Source organism: Chrysemys picta, chromosome 1 (genome assembly GCF_011386835.1).
Source record: "Chrysemys picta bellii isolate R12L10 chromosome 1, ASM1138683v2, whole genome shotgun sequence".
Taxonomy (NCBI): Eukaryota; Metazoa; Chordata; order Testudines; family Emydidae; genus Chrysemys; species Chrysemys picta.
The window spans coordinates 153,871,149-153,892,948 of NC_088791.1; the positions used below are offsets into that span (position 1 = coordinate 153,871,149).

At 45.5% G+C, this 21,800-nt stretch overlaps 1 protein-coding gene across 50 annotated transcripts in view; it reads left to right on the plus strand.

Annotated features, from left to right (window-relative positions):
- The window catches only part of ZBTB20 (zinc finger and BTB domain containing 20), a 660,688-nt gene extending 639,290 nt beyond the window's left edge, over positions 1-21,398 (plus strand). For 39 of the 50 annotated variants that reach the window (XM_065587156.1, XM_065587191.1, XM_065587117.1 and 36 more), the window contains 2 exons: positions 7,756-9,357; positions 20,570-21,398. In XM_065587156.1, the coding sequence (XP_065443228.1) occupies positions 7,756-9,357; positions 20,570-20,988 (2,021 nt within the window). In that variant the 3' untranslated portion in view covers positions 20,989-21,398. Of the gene's footprint in view, positions 1-7,755; positions 9,358-20,429 lie in introns of all 50 variants that reach the window. The other 11 variants (XM_065587258.1, XM_065587254.1, XM_065587249.1 and 8 more) reach the window with 1 other exon arrangement.
- The last annotated feature ends 402 nt before the right edge of the window (positions 21,399-21,800 follow it).

Sequence of the window (21,800 nt, forward strand, 5' to 3'; positions counted from 1 at the left end):
CAACAGACCTCTTTCCCCTTTTCCATCCATGTTGTGCTCCTTCATACCAGTGGAGGATGAATTCCATGCATATTTCTGTGAATAATCTGACAGTTTAATCAATACATTTGCTTATGGGGAAACTGAGCATTTTTCAGACATGCACAGTAATACATTTCACCGTTCTACAATGGCAGCTTCATATCCCAATCCCAGGAGAGCTGCAAATGTGCATAATCTGTGCAAAAAAAAAATTTCTTTCTTTCTTTCTGAATGGACCAAATGCCTATTCATTGCCCATCTAATGGCTTTTGCATTTTCACACTCTTTCTTTCCTAACCAGTTTCTAAATACTCCTCCAATCAGAAGTTGCTTTCACAGAACAGGGACAAAACCCTCCTACAGTAGCTTCTCAGAATGAGTCTGTCAAGATCTATATGTTGCTGTTCACCGGGTGAAAAGAAAGGGAGCACTTAACAAAGGCTGCTTGAAATTTCACAGAAAGGTTTCCCACTGTCTTAACTCTAAAAAGAGCGGAAGGCCTTGGACTAAACCGAGACTGCAGTCTTTTCCCCTTTGCCAGACATTATATGCAGTGACTGTTAGGTAGGGGTGTGTAAGCATATTTTCATTACACTTCATTCTGATATCTTGGGCTTTCAAGAAATTGACACACATTCTTGCTTGCAATATAGTGTTCACCCTTCTCTTTATTCTTTGTAGCGAAGTAATGTCTATTTTAGATTCAAACCCACACTGCAAAGCTCACATTTTGTGGGGGTGTCTGACTTTGGACTTTTGGTTTGGCACATTGTATAGGTAAGGGACAGACACAAAGGTTGGGTCTGAATTCAATCTTCCTTAGAGTGTGGGAGGTGCTGTTGCACCTGGAGCTTTGATTCAGGCCAATCCCTATAGTTAATGTGCTTGCCTGGGTGGCGTTACTGCATGTTTGTACTACTAGATTTCATGTATTAGCATGTTTGACAATGTGGCAAATGATCGGTTTTCAAGCTTTCTGGGGTTGTCTTTACCTTGGATACCTACAGCTATATCTAGTGACAACTGGCAGACAGAGACCCAGAAAGAACTTCATCATATTCTTTCCATGCTTTTCTGCCCCCACTCTCTCCCTGTTTTTCCTACACACCCCAAGTCTCTCTTGTTTGTCCTAGTTATTTGTATTCTAGCTGAGGCTCTCATAGGTATGGGCACTTCAGCTGCAGCTCCCCTCACTCTCACACAGTGGAGCAGGGCTTCTTTTGACATTTGTAATAGGTGTGTAGACTTGGAACCTGGGTGTGGTGATTGGAAGGAAGGAGGGAAGGAAGCAGATAAATGAAAGTTTTGTAGTAAGTCACTAAACAATGGATTTTTCAAACAAAAAGTTTTGCCATGATGCTAGTAACCAAAAGCCATTACTGTCTGTCTGCTCATTGGCTTGTATATGAAATGACTCTAGTGGGGGTCAGTCCACTTCCTAGAGGACAGAGGCTAGATTCACTGAGGCATTTAGGCACTTCACAGCCACTTTAGGTCCTAAATCCAAAATGTAGAGGCTCAAAAGCCCCCGCTCAGCTGCCAGCTAACCCAGTAGGCACTTAAATTCCACAGGCGCCTACATTTCTGCCAATAGGCATGCACCCAGCTGCCTAAATCCTGATGCCTGGAGTCTAGCACATGCCTACGCCTCAATGGGATTCTCAAACTAAGCATTCCCCCACCTATCTCACCTGTGGGGCCTGATCCAATAGGTGTGCTACTGGATTGGGCCCAGTACAAAACAAAGTGGGGGTGTTACCTATTCACCCCGAAGTGGGAAACCCAGGTTCAAATCCCCTCTCTGCCTGTTGTGGAGCAGTCATTTTTAAGTGTTTATACCAAATGAAAAAGCTTCAACAGGAGAGACTGAGAGAGTTCCTTCCCCTTCCCCTCCAAAAAAATCCCCAGAGCCCAGTGATTAGAGCACTCTCCTGGGAGGTGGGAGACCTGGGTTCAGCGCCCTGCTCATCTCAGGCAAAGTGGCGGTTGAACCTGAGTGTCCCATAGCATGGGTGAGTGCTCTAACCACTGGGCTCCAGGGTGAAAGGGAGAGGGCACCAACACCACCTTCCTCAGGATCAGAATTAGGCACCTACATTTCTTTGAGCAGTGGGGCTTAGCCTGCACGCCTCCAGGGCTGACGAGAGGGGGGGGAAGCCGGTACAAATTACCGGGGCCCAGCAGTCCAGAAGGGGCCCCGGGCCCTGTTTAGCCAGTCCGCCCTTGCTGGGGGGCCCGAAAAATTTTTTTACTGGGGCCCGAACCCTGCATGCCTCTACTCAGTATTTCCTGTTGGCTAGCTGAGGCAGTTCCCCACTCAGTTTGCTGGCTTCAGTGAATCCCAGCCTTCGGAGCCTACTGTTCCCTATGCATTCTGTAGGGAGCCTGGGGTCCTAACTCAGGGGTATGGATTCCATTAGGCAACAGGGAACTGCAATGCTAAGTCTAAGTTCCCTTTGTGGACCTAGCCCCAGCTGTCCACATCAGATCAAAAATCCCCTCACAATCAGTACTGACTGGTCCCTGGTTGGCCATTTCAGCAGAGAATCATAGAAATAAAGTCATTAAGTCCCGCCCTCTGGGCTGAGGCAGGACCAAGTAAACCTAACTGATATTTGTCCAACCTGTTGTTAAAAACCTCCAGTGATGGGGATGCCACAACCTCCTTTGAAGCCTATTCCACAGTTTAACCACCCTTACAGTCAAAAAGTTTTTCCTAATGTCTAACCTAAATCTCCCTGGCTGCAGGTTAATTAAGCCCATTACTTCTTGTCCTACCTTCTGTGGACATGGCAAACAATTGATCCCTGTCCCCTTTATAGTAGTCCTTAACATCTTTGAAGACTGTTATCAGGTCCCCCCTCAGTCTTCTTTTCTCAAGAATAAACATGCCCAGTTTGTTTAACCTTTCCTCAAACTACTTAGCGTTTTCTAAACCTTTTATCATTTTTGTTGCTCTCTGGACTATCTCCAATTCATCCACATCTTTCCTAAAGTGTGGCTCCCAGAACTGTACACAGTACTCCAGGTGAGGCCTCACCAGTGCCGAGTAGAGCCTGGCAATTACCTCCTGGGTCTCACATTCGACATTCCTGTTAATACACCCCAGAATGATATTACCTTTTTCACAATCATATTCAAGTTGTGATCTACTATAACCCCCCAGATCTTATTCAACTGTACTACCACCTCACCAGTTATTCCCCATTTTGTAGTTTTGCATTTGATTTTTTCCTTCCTGAGTAAAATACTTTGTACTTACCTTTATTGAATTTCATCTTTTTGATTCCAGACGAATTCCCCAATTTGTCAAGAAGGTTTTGAATTCTAATCCTGTCCTCCAAAGTGCTTGCAACATCTCCCAGATTGGTGTCATCTGCAAATTTTATAAGCATACTCTTCACTCCATTATCCAAGGCATCAATGAAAATATTGAATAGTACCAGACCCAGGACTGACCCCTGTGGGACCCCACTAGATGCACCCTTTTGGTTTGACAGCAAACCACTGATAACTACTTTTTGAGTACGGTCTTTCAACCAGTTATGCATCCACTTTACAGTAATTTCATCTATACCCCTTTTCCCTAGTATGCTTATGAGAATGTCATATGGGACTGTGTCAGAATCAAGATCTATTGCCTCTACTGCTTCCCCCTAACCACTAGGCCAGTAATCCTGTCAAAAAAGGAAATTGGGTTAGTTTGGCATGATTTGTTCTTGACAAATCCATGCTGGCTCTTTCTTATAACGTTATTATCCTCTTGGTGCTTACAGATTGATTATTTAATAATTTGTTTGAGTATCTTTCTAGGTATTGAAGTTAGGATGATGGGCCTGTAATTCCCCAGGTCCTCTTTGTTCCCCTTTTTAAAGATGGGTACTATGTTTGCCGTTCTCCAAAATAATTTTAATGGTTCTGAGATTGCTTCAGCTAGTTCCTTAAGTCCCCAAGGATGAATTGCATCAAGCCCTGCTGACTTTAATACATCTAATTTATCTAAATATTCTTTAACATTTTCTTTTCCTGTTTTAGCTTGTGTTCCTTCCCCCTTGTTGTTCATATTAATTGTTTTGAGTATCTGATCACCATTAACCTTTTTAGTGAAGAATGAAATAAACTAGGGATTAAACACCTCAGCTTTCTTGATGTCTTCAGTTATTAACCCTCATTCCCCTCTAAGTAGAGGACTTTTTTGTCTTTCTCTTGTTCCTAATGTATTTTTAAAACCACTTCTTATTGCCTTTATGTCCCTGGCTAAGTATAACTCATTTTGTGTCTTTGCCTTTCTGGTTTTGTCCCTACATACTTGTGCTATTCTTCTGTATTCCTCCTTTGCAATTTGCTCAAGTTTCCAGTTTTTGTAGGATTCCTTTATGATTTTCAGGTCATTAAAGAGCTTGCGATGGAGCCATACTGGCCTCTTACGGTTCTTCCTATCTTTCATTTGCATTGGGATAGTCTGCAGTTGTGCCTTTAGGCCAGATCTCCTGAACTTCTTTTTTCCCTTAGGTTTTCTTCCCATGGGACCTTACCTGCCAGTTCTCTGAGTTTGTTGAAATCTGCTGTTTTAAAGTCCATTGTCCTTACTCTGCTTTTCTCATGACTTCCTTTCCTTAGAATCATTAAATCCATCATTTCATAATCACATCACCCAAATTGCCTTAGACCTTCAGATTCACTATCAATTCCTCCCTGTTGGCAGAATCAAGTTTAAAATAGCATCACTATCAATGCCTCCCTGTTTACTTCCTCCTCGTTCTGAAACAAAAAGTTGTTCCCAATACATTCCAAGAACTTATGGGAAATGTTGTGTTTTGCCGTATTACATTTCAAACAGATGTCTGGGTCGTTAATATCCCACATTACAACCAGGTCTTGTGTTTTGTGAATTTATATTGGTTGTTCTAGAAATGCCTCATTCACCTCCTCTTCCTGATTTGGTCGTCTGTAGTAGACCTCTACCATGACATCATCCTTATTTTTTACCCATTTTATCTTGACTCCGAAACTTTCATCTGGTCTGCTTCTGACCTCCTTCTGGATCTCAGAACAAGTGTATATATTTTTGATATGTAATGCAACACCTTCTGCCTTGTTATCCTGCCTATCCTTCCTGAACAAGCTATACCCTTCTATTCCAAGAACTGAATGGAGCATAGATGCAGAATTCCCCTTTCTCTTCAGGTTAGGGCTTGGGAATACGAGAGGGATGTATGAACAAAGCTTGCCCTGATGCTGCTCAAGTTGTACCTGTCCTGTGAATAAACAGTAGACTTTAGTCGTCAGTCCAGCAACTTTCACCAGAGCTAAATTCTTTTGAAATAAATAATGTTGAACTGAAGTATCTTCTCCTATGAATGTGTTTGCAAAAGTACAACTTCCAAATTAATGTGGGCTGCACTGGTTCATCGAAAGGAGAAGGGACTCACAGCACCTCTGAAATCAAACCATACGTTTATAGAATCAGCCTGGTGCTTCTGGGGTGTTCCCTCCGGTGTTCTTTGGATGTGAGCGGTAACCATTTTGATTTGCTAAGCTAGGCTGTTGCACATCTTGCTATTATTAATAAATCTTTTTTTATAAAATGGATTAAAATTACAGGGAGAACTGGTTTTAAAGATCAGTTTGAATGAAAAGAATACCTTATGATCAAAACAGATTGTGATAGGTATGTTTTGACCTGGCAGAACTTGGGAAAAAGAAAATGTCTTGTGTATCCGCTCAATTAGATGTCGTCATGCCCTTATCCAGGGATGGCCTTGAAGAAAGGAGGTGCCATCCCTTCAACAATCAGCCACAGCACACTCCCACTTCTGCAGGGGCCCCACCCCTGTAGTGCTCCACGTTCTCTGTCTTTTGGAGGGAGATTCTTTGTGTTTTATCTTGAGTTCATCTTGAATTCTCCTGTGATCTGACACATAAGGAAGTGTCCATGGCTGGCCAGGAGGACTCTGGGAGGTGGTTGTCTTGGTATAGGAGGAGGAAAAGGCCCACTCACTTTACTTGGTGTGATACCTGCAATATCTATGAGTGAATACCTATGAGGTACCTGCAGTATCTAGGAGTGGCCTTTCCAGTGTCCTCGTCAGTCAGGGATAAAGCTCATGTGTCCTGGCAAAGTTTGTGAACAGAACAGATATAATTCACAGTCTCCATGATTCCACTAGTGATTTCCCAAGCATTGCTGCCATATGAGCATCACCCAGAAGACCAGTTTCATACAGAAATTAGTGCAATCCCTGATACTGGCCTGTTTCCTTCTGCAGGCATCAGGCTCCTTTAGGCAGCTTGTCCCTGTCAGAATTTCCAGTTCCTGACCTTTTTGGTCCCCTTTTATCATCAGAGAATTTAAATAACCACTTGTGTCCAATATGGTTTCTCTTTGAAGCACCAGAAGAGAGGGTGCTTAAGATAGCAAGAATGGGTAAATGAAGAGGAAAGGGCGTGAATGAGAGGGGGCTGCATTGTTCAGCAAATTGCAGTTGGTAGCATTTTGCTGCCTGTCTCTAAGATGAGAATAATAACAATGACCAAATGTTCTTTATGTTGGACTTAGAAGAACACTGGCAGGCTAAAAATCATATATTCAAAAAATGTAAACATTCTTACATTTGTTATTAATATCACCTTAGATGCTGTTTATTTGCTTTACATTTTTTTCTTAAACCATAAAAATAAGCTAGTCTGATTTACTGATTTTATAGAGTCAGTTTCACTTTCAGTTTCTCATGCATGCGTACCCACAAGTGTACACATATCCCTGATTGAGAACCACTGATCTAAACGGACAAGAGAGAGGGAAGAGAAGCAATGTTAAATCAAAAATAATTCTTGGGAGAGAGAGAGAAGTAGACTGAGAGATTAAAAAAATAGTTATTTTTTAGCCAGCTGTAAAAGCAGTGAGAGGTAAATAAGAGGACCAGTTAGATCTGTACCTGAACATTCGGGTCTTGTCCAAACTATCCAGACTTCTTGGTTAAGCCAAGTTGATGAAGTTCTCCTGAGAACAGGCATTTTGGCCAGGTTTCTTTTACTTCCCACTTCTGGTCAGGCAATAAATACCCTCAGACAGCTTTTGTCTTAGTATTGCAGCAGTTCTAGTCCCAGCCGGTGTAGTGTCAAAAACCCCAAGGTGCAGTGAAAATAGGGGAGAAAGTTAATGGATCTCCTTTGATTCTTGACCGAGGGTTAGTTCACTTTTGAGTAATGAATGACCTAAACCAAAACCCTGGACACACATACAGTTGGAATTTTGGAAAGGTTTCAAATCCAAACCACGATCCAGATTTGGATTTTGCAAATGGCTGCCACCTTTATTAAGGGCTGAACTACAATACACAGGATCTAACTATGCCCTAACTTTGGGGGTTTCAAAATCCAGATCTAGATAGAGGGCCAGAAATTTTTAAATGACAGCCTCATCATATTACCAGTGTGGTGTAAAGATCATTACTGTAAGTGAGAATCTGACCATTAGAGTCTTGTCTAGTTTACTTGAAGATTCAAGGAGTGGGTCTCTGCTCATCCATCCCATAGAGATCCTGCTAAATCTTTTCCCTGGGGAGTTGATTGTCTCCACGCATAGAGGTGATGCTTTGTGCTCAGTGGCCCTTTAGGTACCTCTAAGATAGTCCCTGCAGTGGGCAGGTGTTTTAGCCAGCATCTCAGCTGTGGACATGCAGAGGACAAGCCCTGATCTGTCTCTCTGTTTTGTCTCATCCTTTGCTACAGGTAACATCAGTTGCAAGGGGATGACAGAGCGCATTCACAGCATCAACCTTCACAACTTCAGCAATTCTGTGCTCGAGACCCTCAACGAGCAGCGCAACCGTGGCCACTTCTGTGACGTGACGGTCCGCATCCACGGGAGCATGCTACGCGCCCACCGCTGCGTGCTGGCGGCTGGCAGCCCCTTCTTCCAGGACAAGCTGCTACTGGGGTACAGCGACATCGAGATCCCCTCAGTGGTGTCAGTCCAGTCCGTGCAAAAGCTCATTGACTTCATGTACAGTGGGGTGCTGCGGGTCTCACAGTCAGAGGCCCTGCAGATCCTCACAGCTGCCAGCATCCTGCAGATCAAGACTGTGATTGACGAATGCACAAGGATCGTCTCGCAGAATGTGGGGGAGGTCTACCCAGTGATTCAGGACTCTGGGCAGGAGACGCCCAGGGGGACCCCCGAATCGGGCACCTCAGGGCAGAGCAGCGACACAGAGTCTGGCTACTTGCAGAGCCACTCGCAGCACAGTGTGGACAGGATCTACTCAGCTCTCTATGCCTGTTCCATGCAGAATGGCAGTGGGGAGCGCTCCTTCTACAGCGGAGCAGTGGTCAGCCACCATGAAACAGCCCTGGGGCTCCCCAGAGACCATCACATGGAAGACCCCAGCTGGATTACACGGATCCACGAGCGCTCACAGCAGATGGAGCGGTACCTCTCCACCACTCCAGAGACCACACACTGCCGCAAGCAACCACGCCCGGTCCGGATCCAGACCCTGGTGGGCAACATCCACATCAAACAGGAGATGGAGGATGACTATGACTACTATGGCCAGCAGAGGGTGCAGATCCTGGAGCGTAATGAGTCTGAGGAATGCACTGAGGACACTGACCAAGCAGAAGGCACTGAGAGTGAGCCCAAGGGGGAGAGTTTTGACTCTGGAGTCAGTTCCTCCATTGGGACTGAGCCTGATTCCATGGAGCAGCAGTTCATGGCTAACCTGGGCCGAGAGGGTCAGCAGGAACCTTCCCAAGCAGAGCAAAATGAAGTCCCTGCTGAAGGCACACAGACCCAGCCGCAACACCTAGATGCCAACACTTCCTCGCCAGACAGAAGCAATGACATTGAAATGGACAGCAAAGTGCTCACTGTCAGTAACAACAGCGAAAAGGGGGCCTTGCAGCCTTCTGTCAACACAACAGTTGCCCAACCATTGCCAAGCACCCAGCTCTACTTACGCCAGACAGAAACCCTCACCAGCAATCTGAGGATGCCGCTGACCCTGACCAGCAACACACAGGTCATTGGCACAGCTGGCAACACCTACCTGCCCGCCCTCTTTACCACACAGTCTGCTGGCAGTGGACCTAAACCTTTCCTTTTCAGCCTGCCCCAGCCCTTAGCTGGCCAACAGACACAGTTTGTGACAGTGACCCAACCTGGCCTGTCAACCTTTACTGCCCAGCTGCCAGCCCCACAGCCCTTGGCCCCATCTGCGGGCCACAGCACAGCAGGTGGACAGGGTGAAAAAAAGCCTTACGAGTGCACTCTCTGCAACAAGACTTTCACCGCCAAACAGAACTATGTCAAGCACATGTTTGTACACACAGGTGAGTGCATGGCCACTTGGCTTATATGTGAGCCCAGGGACAGGCCTTTACAAATATGCAGTTGATTTTGACAGGTATTCCATTTCCCAGCATGCCAGTCCCTAACGCAGACGTGAGACAGCCTTCAGATCCTTAGAGGATTCCAGTTATCTCTGGGCACTGTTACTGCTGTGATGAGAATATAACTATCACATAACTAGTGTTCACCACAACATGGGAAGGGAAAACACTGGGTGCCTGATCCATCAGCCTTTACTCACATGAGGAGTCCTGTTGAAGTCAGTGAATGAGTAAGGGCCTCAGGACAGGCTCCTGGTTAATAGGGATCTGGGTGTCAAGGATACAGGGAAGGAAACTCTTCCTATATACAATGAAATGTGTCTTAGGTGACTATCCAAGGAAATAATTAACACATGTTGCCTAGCACAAGTTGATCTTTGATTAAAGGTCAAACAAAATGTTATTGGAAACAACATGAGGAATCTTTAACTGAGATAGATAATTAAAGATAGAATTTGTCTGTTGGAGGAGGGGTCACTAGTATTGTTCACTGCTATGTGCGTCTGTGTGCATGGAATACTTGGTGGTGGTGTGATGTTCAGTTGGTTGCATTACTCATGAGCGATGAAGCCAAGTCTGAGTTATGCAGGTCAGCCTAAACAAGTGCCAAGACAACCTTGTAAAAATGACCTACAACAGCTTTCCTATACATTCAAAATGTATCTACATTAAAGGCTGGTGTCTTGGGACCTTTTAGGGTTAGAAGTAAAAGATTTGTGTCCCACTGGAAATCTATACTTCCCATTGAGATAAAGCTCCCTTTTCTAGCCTTGTAGAGTCTTGAGACTTTGAAACAATGACATTTATTGTATGGAAAAGCTGTCCTTGGTTCAGGACTGAATCCCGGCTGTCAGGCAGTTATAATTCTGGGAGGAAATTCCACATTTGGAAGGAGAAGGAAGAAATATTTACCTAGCTGTGTGAACACTGAAATATTAGAATAATATGGATGGGGTGGGAAATGGGCAGAGTGCAGGGGAGGCAGTCACAAGAGAGAAAGAAATGTCTCTCGTGCCTCTCCAATTTCTCACATAGATATCACTTCCACACACCTGGCATATATGTATATATAAAATAGCGTGTACATATTTTTATTTATATTTATATATAAATAGCACTTAGATGCTATTGTGAAGCATGCTCTAAAACATCTAAGATATACATTATTGGTTATATATTATATAGCTTTATAAATCATATATAAAAGTCCTGTGGCATTGATATATACTCTTGCTATATAAACAGTAATTGTTACAGAAGCAATAAGGACTTCTGCCTTGTAAAACCTTATAGGAGATGGTTATGCAGGCTGCTTTAGGTAAATCACATGATCAGCATTGAGGAAATCTTTCATGCAAATGCATAGAAAGCAGTTTTAAAAATCATCAGGCTGAATTAAAGCCCTTTCCCTGATCCACTCACATACACTATAGAATCACTTAAGGGTCACCCAGGGATGGACTGGGCTGCAGGGAGCTGTTATGTATATAAGTATTGTGGCATTCAGGGTTGACACAGCAAAACTGGCATAGCATCCCCTTGCCAGCCTTCTCTACATGCAGCACTTGTGTCTCAGGATATCTTGCCATCACCAGCTGATACCTACAGTAGTTAATTGGCAAAACATTAGACTAGTGGTTGAGAAATAGCCAGGATCAACCATAGAAATGCACCCAGGTGAACCAATTCAACATGAGAATCACCTTGCTTGTCCCAAATGGAGCATTTCCATATACATCTCACTTCCTCTCATTTCTAGGCCAAATATAAAGCAAATCAATGGTGAAGCAGTCCTGAATCCAAAGGGTACCAAGTGTGGCCGTGTCTCAGCTCCCTCTTTCCAGTCATGGATATGTAGCTAAAGCCTCTGCATTGGTGGCATTGCCTAACGCAAAAAAATTAGAAAATCAAGTCACAGAGTTTCATCCCAATTCCCAGAGCTGGAATCGCTCTTCTATGAAAGATCCATTTGGGTTAGCTGTTCCAGTAGCTAAGAATATGTCCTGCAGGTTGTAATAGGAGCTTCAAGCCAGCAGAAGGATAGCACACGTGGAGTAGTTAAGGAAACATACAGGGCCCTGCCTAAATTTTTGACCTAGAGCTGCCACTGACTTTCTAGATGTTCTCAGTCCTGAGTCAGCAAAGATTCTCTTTGTGTGGATTGGAGAATTCAAAATTCATATACTTTCAGTGACAAGTGTTTCAGTGGGCAAAGAGGCAAAGGGAAACTCTTAACATATTTCCCAAGTGACTTGCATTTCCATTTGGGAGCTAACTGACTTCTGGGATACTCTTGAAAACCAGTATATGGGTGAGCAGATTCCAGGCACACCTGAAAGAGATCTTTAAGAGTACTGTGCAAATTTGACTAGGCCCTGGGCCAAACAGCAGAAGCCAGGGGAGTAGAAGACCAATTGTGTCCACTGCTTGGGTGGCTGGAAGAGTGGCTTCATTGTCAGAGTGCTCAGACCTGTGAAAAGAATCCCAGAGAAGAAGCTCTAGAAAGGCATCAGAGCAGCAGGGTACAAGTGGGGAACCATAAAATGCACAGGCTGTGGATTGGACTTGCTGTATGAAATGCAGTCCCAAGACTCTTAGGAGACTTTGAGCCCAAATGAGAATTCAAAGACCTGGAGTCTATAATTATCTGCCCAGCTTCCATGCTTCCAAAAACTAAATGTTGGTGGGGTTTGCATACAACAAAGGTGCTGTAGTACACACATACACGTATGCATGCCTCATTCCCACACATATAGGATCAATACTCTGTCTCATGTAGACTGGCATTAACCTATCCAACAGTGCAATTATTTAACTAAGATGTGCAGTATTATGAAATTAAAGCTCTAGAAAACCTTCCTTACACATTTTAAAGCCTCACTGCCTTTTCCTTCATGTCATGGTTTGATAATTTTTGGTCAGTATTTCCCAAAATGAGGAACACATGCATTTTAGAAGTGCACATGGGATTCATGTCCTGAAAAGTAATGTTTCCTGTAACCTTAGTTTCTTCTTCCAGTGCTTGTACATTTCCATTCCAATGTAAGTATTTGCCCGCCCCAAACACAGTTACTGGAATTTTTCCCCCTAGTGTGGTATCCATTAGGTCAGCTCTGGTGCCTCCTGGTGCTGCACACTCCTAGAGCCAGAATAAAGAGCCCTGCTGACCTTGCACCCCCTCAGTTCCTTCTTACCGCCCATGACGGTTGCTGGGACTCCTCTGGTTGCTTCAGCAAACTTCCCAGTGGTTTTTCACTATCTTTCTAGTGTAAATAGTTAATCAGTTGTTTGTAGTTAGTCAGTTTTTAGTTATATAAGGGTACGTCTTCACTACCCACCGGATCGGCGGGTAGTAATCGATCTATCGGGGATCGATTTATCACGTCTCATCTAGACGCGATAAATCGATCCCCGAACGCGCTCCCCGTAGACTCCGGAACTCCACCAGAGCAAGAGGCAGAAGCGGAGTTGACGGGGGAGCCGCAGCCGTCAATCCCGCGCCGTGAGGACGTGAGGTAAGTCGATCTAAGATACGTCGACTTCACCTACGCTATTCTCGTAGCTGAAGTTGCGTATCTTAGATCGATTCCCCCCCCCCCCCGCGCCCAGTGTAGACCAGCCCAGTCCACACTGCCCTGGTCACATCACTGAGACTCCTCATCATCGTAGTCGGGAATGGGGTCGTTCTCCTCTTGCCCTCACGGCCGCCCACGCTATTCCCTGGGGCACTCGTACTCCTCTATGGCCCCAAACGCAGGGGTGCCACCAAGTGCATGGCCCTTCTGAAATCTGTGGGGGCCGGTGCCCATGCAGTGGCCCTTCTGGAATCCGTGGGGGTTCCCCCAGCCCAGGGCTCTCTCTCAGGATGCTCCTACTTGGTGACCTCTGAGAGCAGAGCACTGCCAGTGCCTTTCCAGGAGACTCCTGATCTGAACTCCGGTACTGAGCCCAGTACCGAACTGAGCCCAGTACCGAACTTCAAGAGGAGGCCCCCTGGGTCCGCAGCAAAATGGAAGGAGGGGTGGAGGCTCCCTAGCCGGTGCTGGCTTCCTCGTTCTCCTCCCCGGATGAGGCTGTGGTGACAGCTGGTGTGTCTCCTCCCCAGGATAACCACAAAGCTTCCCAAGTGGCCTCAAAGTGAGTGGCCTCAAATCTGGGCATCCAGGCAGATGGCAGTGGGCCACTCAATGAAGCTATCATGGACCCAGTTAAGGTGTTCTGGTAGACCCCCACATCCCTTCCTCCCATGGCAAAGTGTACGAAGTGGCGTTATTTCATGCCAGAGGAGGGTTACGAGTTCTTATACTCATACCCCCCTCCAGGATCCCTGGTAATGTCAACTGCTAATGAAAGAGATTGCCAGGGGCAGTCGGGAGCAATGCCTAAAGCGAAGGACCCCAAAAAACTAGACTTGTTTAGCAGAAAGGTGTATACTACGGGAGGGCTTCAACTTCGCATAGCAAACTAGCAGACACTACTGGGCTGCTATGACTTTAATATGTATGATGCCATGCAAAAGTTTAAAGACTGGCTGCCTCAAGAAGCCAGACAGGAGTTCTCTTCGGTGGTCAATGAAGGAAAAACAGTAGCGAGGGCCTCCTGACAGGCAGCCGTGGACGCGTCTGACTCTGAGGCCAGATCCATGGCCTTAGCTGTAACCATGTATAGGAGCTCATGGTTGCAGTTGTCTGGGTTTCCTCAGAAGGTTCAGCAAACCCTCAGAATCTCCCCTTTGAAGAATCTTGCTCTTCTCGGAGCAAACTTGATGCTAAACTCCTAAGGATTCCAGGGCAACCTTGACGTCCCTGGGGTTGTATACCCCAGCAGCTTCTAGGAAACATTACAGGCCCCAGCAGGCTGGCCAGTACTTTGCCCCATCAGCCCAGGAGGACCCACAGAGAAGAAAGAACAGGGGGGTTAGGCATAGGCCTCCTCCGCCAGCTTTCACCTCGTGTCCAATGTAAACTGCCCCCAGGCACTCAGAGAGCTCAAAGCGCTCCTTTTGTCAGGATGCTTGAGGTCGACATCCCAGTCCCTGTGATACTGGATCCAGTTACCCCTCTGTTTTTGGACTGCCTCTCCCATTTCTTCAGTGCCTGGGCCTACATCACTTTGGACTACTGGGTGTTGAGCTCAGAAGTGGGATACACCCTCCAGTTTGTGTATACCTCACCTTCCCACCCTCCCTCCCTATCTCTCTTCAGGAACCCTTCTCACAAGCAACTATTAATACAAGAAGTCCAGTCTCTCCTTTGGGTGGGAGCCATAGAAAAGGTTCCACAAAACTTGAGAAGAAAGGGATTCTACTCACATTATTTCCTGATTCTGAAAGCCAAGGGTGGTCTCAGACCTATTCTAGACCTGTGCCGCCTCTACCACTAACTCAAGAACTTCTGCCTGGTCTCCCTAGCTTCCATCATTCCCTCTCTGAATCCAGGGGATTGGTATGCCACCCTCGATTTAAAAGATGAATGTGTTCACATATCAATTTTCCAAGGCCATAGAAGATTCCTCAGATTCATCATAAACCAGGTATGTTACAGTTTGCTTTGCTTCCATTCAGCCTGTCAGCTGCCCCGTGAGTCTTCACCAAATGCAAAGGACACGTCTTCCTGTATCTCAATGACTGGCCTGTCAAAGGCCAGTCCAGGACTCAGATGGAGTCCAATATCCACTTCATCCAATCGTCCTTCCAGGCCCTAGGCCTGCTAATAAGCACACAAAAGTCCACTCTCATCCTGGTTTAGAGGATAGAGTTCATCGGGGCAGTTCTCGATTCCATTCAGGCCAGAGCCTTGCTCCCAGGAGACCAGTTTTGGGAGATCATGACCCTGAGAAGGTCCCTCAAGACCCATCCGGTTATGACAACGCAGAGCTGTCTGAGTCTCTTGGGCCACATGGCATCACATATCATGCAACACACAAGGCTGCGTCTCAGATCTCTTTAAGTGTGTCTGGCCATGGTTTATTCATCTGCCCATCACCATCTGGACTCAGTTCTCATCATACCTTCTTAAGTCCTCATCTCCCTGGAGCGGAGGCTGGACCACTGCATGGTCTGTATGGGTGTACCCTTTTTGTGGCCCAACCTTCAATGTCTTTGCTCTCAGATGCATCATCGTTGGGCTGGGGAGCCCAGTTGGGGTCCCTCAGGACCCAGGGTCTCTGGTCCTCAGAAAAGATCTCTCTCCATATCAACGTCAGAGACCTCAGGTGATCCGCCTACCCTGCCAGGCATTCCTACCTCACATTGTAAACACGGTCATTTTGGTTCTCACGGACAACATGATAGCTATGTTCTACCTCAACAGGCAAGGTGGAGCATGATCTTCCCCTCTGTGTCGGGAAGCAGTTCATCTGTGGGAGTTCTGCATAGCACGTTCAATCCATCTCAAGGCTTCTCACCTCCTGGGAGCACAGAACCAGCTGGTGAATTGCCTCAGCAGATCCTTCTCTGCTCACCATGAACGGTCCCTTTGGCCGGACATTGCAAGGATCATTTTCCAACAATGGGGAATTCCCCCCTTAGACCCACCCGGATCAACAAGAAATGCCACCAGTTCAGCTCACTGCAAGGCCACAGCCTGGGGTCTCTCATGGACAGTTTCCTGCTACCGGGGACAGATCACCTGTATTACACCTTTCATCTTATCCCACTAGTGCATGAGGTTCTGATGAAGGTCATTCTCATAGCCCCAGCATGGCCAAGGAAACATTGGTTTGCCCCCTTATTAGGCCTCTCGGCAGAGGCCCCACTCCTGCTTCCTTTGTATCTGGATCTGATCTCCCGAGACCACAGTTGGCTACTCCATTCAAACCTCAGCTCCCTCCATCTGATGGCCTGGAAGTTCTATGGCTGAATCCAGAGGCGCAGGCATGCTTGGAGCAGGTCTGTAAGGTCCTGCTAGGCAGTAGGAAGCCCTTCACCAGGACCACTTACTTTGCAGTTCTCCATCTGGTCTTCCCAACACGGAGTTCTGCCCTTGTGTTCCTCTTTGCAGCTTATTTTGGAGTACCTATTACATCTGAAACAACAAAATTTGGCTATTTCTTCAGTCAAGGTCCACCTCACAGTGATTTCGGCCTTCCATCCCCCAGGCAACAAGAAGTCTGTCTTCTCACATGAGATGGTTATCCTTTTCCTTGAAGGCCTAGAGAGGTTGTACCCCAGGTTAGGGATCCCATTTCTTCCTGGGACCTAAACCTCATCTCATCAAGGCTTATGGGTCCCCCATTTGAGCCCCTGGCAACGTGCTCATTAGTTCACCTCTCCTGGAAAATAGCCTTTTTAGTGGCCATCACCTCGGCCAGATGGATTTCGGAGATTCGTACTCTCATGTCGGAGCCCTGGTATATGATTTTCTTTAAGAATAAGGTGCAGCTGCATCCGCACCCGGCTTTCCTCCTGAAAGTGGTTTTGCAATTTCACTGCAGTCAAGCAATCTTCCTACTGTGTCCTTCACAAAACTGCATTCAAACAGGGAGGAGCAACCTCTACACTCTTTAGATGTTAGACTGGCCCTGGCGTTCTATCTACAAAGGACCAAGCCGTTCCGTAGATCTGCTCAGCTATTCATAGCGGTAGAGGATTCTCAACTCACTGTGCCATCACCCAGCAGGCCAGAGACAATGCCAGCTTTGACCAAGCAGTAGTGCAGTCAGCATATTAATGAACTCCGAATCCACCTCTTATGCAACTGCTTGGGAGTCACCTACATTGGAATGGACATGTGCAAGCACTCGAAGGAGAAAAAATGGTTGCTAACCATTCTGTAACTGTTGTTCTTTGAGATGCGTTGCACATATCCATTCCAAGACGTGCCCCCATTCCTCTCTAGTCAGAGTCAGCTGGTAAAGAAGGAATAGAGGGGGCACAGGGTCAAAAGGGTCCTTTTTACCGGTGCTGTGTGCATGTGGCACCAGGGGGCATGAGAGCCGACCCGATGGACACCACTAGGGGGAAAAATTCTAGCAACTATGCTTGGGGCGTGCACACACCTACACTGGAATGGACATGTGCAACACATCTCAAAGAACAAGAGTTACAGAAAGGTTAGTAACCATTTTTTCATGGCTCTGCTTGTTTTGATGCAAATAATTCTCAGTAAGAAAAGGTGACAGAAGGATTGTTTGGTAAGGAAATAAATTTGCATCTGAAAAAATACTGATTTATTTGTGAGATTCCTAGGAGAGAAGACCCCACACAAAGATTTTGAAGCAAATGACGGGGTAAATACCATATCACAATATATATGAGGATATAATAATGCAAACAGTAGCAAACATGGAGGAAGGGCAGGAGAATACATTTTCCTGGCTAGGAAACTATTGACCATCTGAAGCCAGGGAACAGGAGTTCAGAAGGATATGAAATGGGGAATTTCCTGGTTGACACAGATAAACTATTGAATGTGTGTAATGGATTGGCTTCTGCTCCCATTGAAATCAATAGGCAAAACACTTATTTGCTTCAATGGGAGCAAGATTGGTTCTGAAGAGGTATAGGTCAGATGAGCTGATTAATCTAGTTACAGGCACAGTTAGATAATCCCATCTATGCAGCAAACTCACCATGTTAAAGCCCCATTACAGCCTGGCAGTTGTGTTACAGATGTGCTTAGAAACAGAGTCGAAGTGCTGGAAACCCACATGTTTAGGAATCGTGTTTACCATGTTTTGCATTGAATCAATCACACTACCTGCTATTACCTTTTTAAAACCTCAGTAAAAACCTATACTGGAGAAGAGGTCCTTAGTTTTGTATATTTGTACCATCCAGACTAATGCACATGCATTGAGGAGGTGGTAAAATGGGGAAGTGCAAATGGAGGGATATCAACAGGCTTCTGCTTCATTTGCTCAGAAAGTTCAATCGCACAATGTAGGTGGTCATCACACCCAGCAGTTCTCTTTCGACCAATCTCATCAAAGACCTTTGGGATCAAAACCCTCGCTGTTTGCCGTAACAGATGGGAAGGAAGCTCTCCCTTCAGCCGCGTTTATGTATGCAAATTATTGAAAACCTGTGACCCTGATGACTGGCAAGGGTTGCTAAATCTTTTGCTTAAATCCTAGATGAAAGAATTTGTTATTTGGAGAGGCAGAGATGAGAACAAGTGGTGTAAATTTGTACCACATTGGCGTACACGGGGAGAGAGGAAGTGCTTTTGCCAATAATTTTGCAAGCTATGGGACAGATTCACCACTGGTTTAAGGAAGTGCAATGCCTGAAGACAATGGAGTTGCACTCACTTACACTAGCCACTGATTTGGCCCCATGCATTCCCTGTCTATTCAACTGCAAAGTAGCTGGAGAGGAATAAAGGCTCATAATAAAAGTATAAGCCCTTCCCAGCCCAGTCCGAATTAAATGATCTTTTCTGCCACAGAGTTTGAGCCGTATACTGTAATCTCACAGCACAAGAGAGCAATTAAATGTTGCCAATGACATGTCCTTTTCTCTGCACATTGATATGAGACTATGCCATATTAGAGTTTAAAGTAGCCAACACATATACTTTAAGAGAAAGCGGAAATGTCTCTTCAAAAAAGTGAAGCATCTCCAGGGGCTAGGAAATTGGTGAGTGACCAATGGGCAAAAAAAAAAAAAGTGCCATTACAATCTTTTTAAATGAAATGTTAGAATCCCTCTCAGTGGCAATAAATTCTTGGGATGATGAATTAAAACACTTGAATGCCCCAAATATGATTTAAGAAATAAAGTTAAGGAGTTACGGTTTTTGGTGTGGCATTTAGGGATTTAGATGAATGCTAAAATGTGGAGTGAATATCATGAAAACATTGCCTGACAGTACAGTATATGAGGCTGGGAATTGTCTCCCAAAGTAAGGGGTGGAACATCACGTGGGACAATTGAACCTAATCTGGACAAATCTATCACATATACTGGACTAAATGATGCCATCAGTTGCACCCTTCTGGTCACTGGTTTGCCTGGATCAAACTGAGGGCAGACTTAGACCCGCTGTAGGGAACGATCTTAGATTGGCTGTGGGCGGAGAATACACTGTGATAGAGGGCCACATCCCTAATTCCCACGATTTTTGGTGTTCGATTGAAATGGCAGTCACACAGTTTAATTCTCGTGTCTGTCGTGCTGGAGATGTAGCCATTGCATGAGCTTTTGCTTTGTGCAGCTGGCCCATGAATTTTTGTGGGTTCAAATAGCCTTTGTAGTTACTCTTGCAAATTGTTTAGCTGGCAAGTTTGACCAGAACAAGGAGCAACAAATTTAAACCTCTCTTATGAAATAATAATCCTTTCCCCTTCTCTAGCACCTTCCATCTGAGAATCTCAAAGCACTTTACAAACATTCATGTATTAAGGGTCACAGCTCCCATGCGAGGTGGGTCAGTATCGTTATCCCCGTCCAATATTTACAGGAGGAGAAACCGAGGCCCGGAGAGATGAAGTGATTTGACCAAGGCCAGCCAGGAGGTGAGCGCTAGAAAACAAGAATGAAACACATTTTCTAGTTCCCAGCCCTGTGCTCAGAGAGCAACTGTAGCTGAGTGGTTAGAACATGTATCTGGGAGCAAGGGAGAGTTGCGTTCTCTTCCTGACTCTTCCAGCGACTTGCTGTGTGACCTTGGACAAGTCATTAAGGTCCAGATTTTAAAAGGTATTTAGGCATTGCTGTGCTCAGTGATGCAACGCCAAACAGATTTAAGAGCCTGCATCTCATTTCAAAAGGGAGTTAGGCGCACTTAGGAGCCAAAATCCCATTGACAGTTGATGGAATTTAGATGCCTACATTCCCAACTCACTTCTAAAAATGAGATATAGTCTTCTGAGTCAGTTAGACTTTGCAATGCTGAGCACAGCAATGCCTAAATACCTTTAAAAATCTGGGCTGAATCTCTTTCACCCTCTGTTTAATTGGGGATAATGATCGTCCCCTTTGTAAAGCATTTTGAGATCTATGGATGAAAAGTATTGTTTATGTCCCAAGTTTTGTATTATTATTAACAAAACCATTCTTCCTCCCCCAGATCATGTCTCCAGAGATTCCAGAAAGACCTGGAACTAGCCTATTCCAGAGAGCCTCACTGAACTGAGCTTAATTTGTTAAAAAAAATATTTTTTGCCTGTTTATTTGTTTATGTTTCTCTCTCTCTCTGGTACTGGGCAGGTGAGAAGCCCCACCAGTGCAGCATCTGTTGGCGCTCCTTCTCCTTAAAGGATTACCTAATCAAACACATGGTGACGCACACCGGCGTGAGGGCCTACCAGTGCAGCATCTGCAACAAGCGCTTCACCCAGAAGAGCTCCCTCAACGTGCACATGCGCCTCCACCGTGGGGAGAAGTCCTACGAGTGCTACATCTGCAAGAAGAAGTTCTCCCACAAGACCCTTCTGGAGAGGCATGTGGCTCTGCACAGTGCCACTAACGGCACAACCGGCGCAGCAGGCACCGGCACCAGGGCTGTCCCTGCCGGGGTGGTGGCCTGCACGGAGGGGACCACGTACGTCTGCTCTGTCTGTCCAGCTAAGTTTGACCAAATCGAGCATTTCAACGACCACATGAGGATGCATGTGTCAGACGGATAAGTAGAATCTCTGTCTCTTTGTTATGAACAAAAAAAAAAATAGAAACAACAACAAAAAAGCTATGGCACTAGAATTTAAGAAATGTTTTTGTTTCCTTTTTATCTTTTTCTTTCTTCCTTTTTTTCCTTTATTTTTAGTTTCGTTGTTTTTGTACTACATGAAGAACTGTTTTTTGCCTGCTGGTACATTACATTTCCGGAGGCTGGGTGAATAATAGTTTTCCCGACCTCCCTTGGATGGTGGCCTTAAGGCCAGGTAGTGCTTCAGGAGCTCCACTGGTTGGATCTCTAGCTACTGGCCTCTAAATACAACCCTTCTTTACTACAAAAAAAACAAACAAAAAAATAACAAAAAAAAATTAAAAAATCTTTTTTTTTCTCACTTGTGAAGAGCACTACAAAAAAACAAAACAAGAGTATATTACGAAATCTACAAGGCCTACTGTCATTTTAAGTACACCGCTTGCAGTGTTTCAATGGACGTAATTCACAATTCTGACCGCTCTCGGACTTCACAGTATCCAGTTAGAACTGTGGAATAGATCGCTACTGGTTGAACAGCAACCAGACGCAACAAGGCCCTGCTGGTTTCCACCATTTGTCTGCTTTATCGTTCTCTCTCGCTCTCACACACACACACACACACACACACACACACACTCACTCTAAAAGGGCTGAGGAGAGGGCAAGGGAGTTTGGGTTGGATGGTGCGGCATCCCTTCAGGATCAGGAATAAGAATCACAGCTTCTTCTCCTGGATTCTGCTCCATCCCATGCTCTTAAGCTCACCCGCCCATCCCGCTTTCCCCTCAC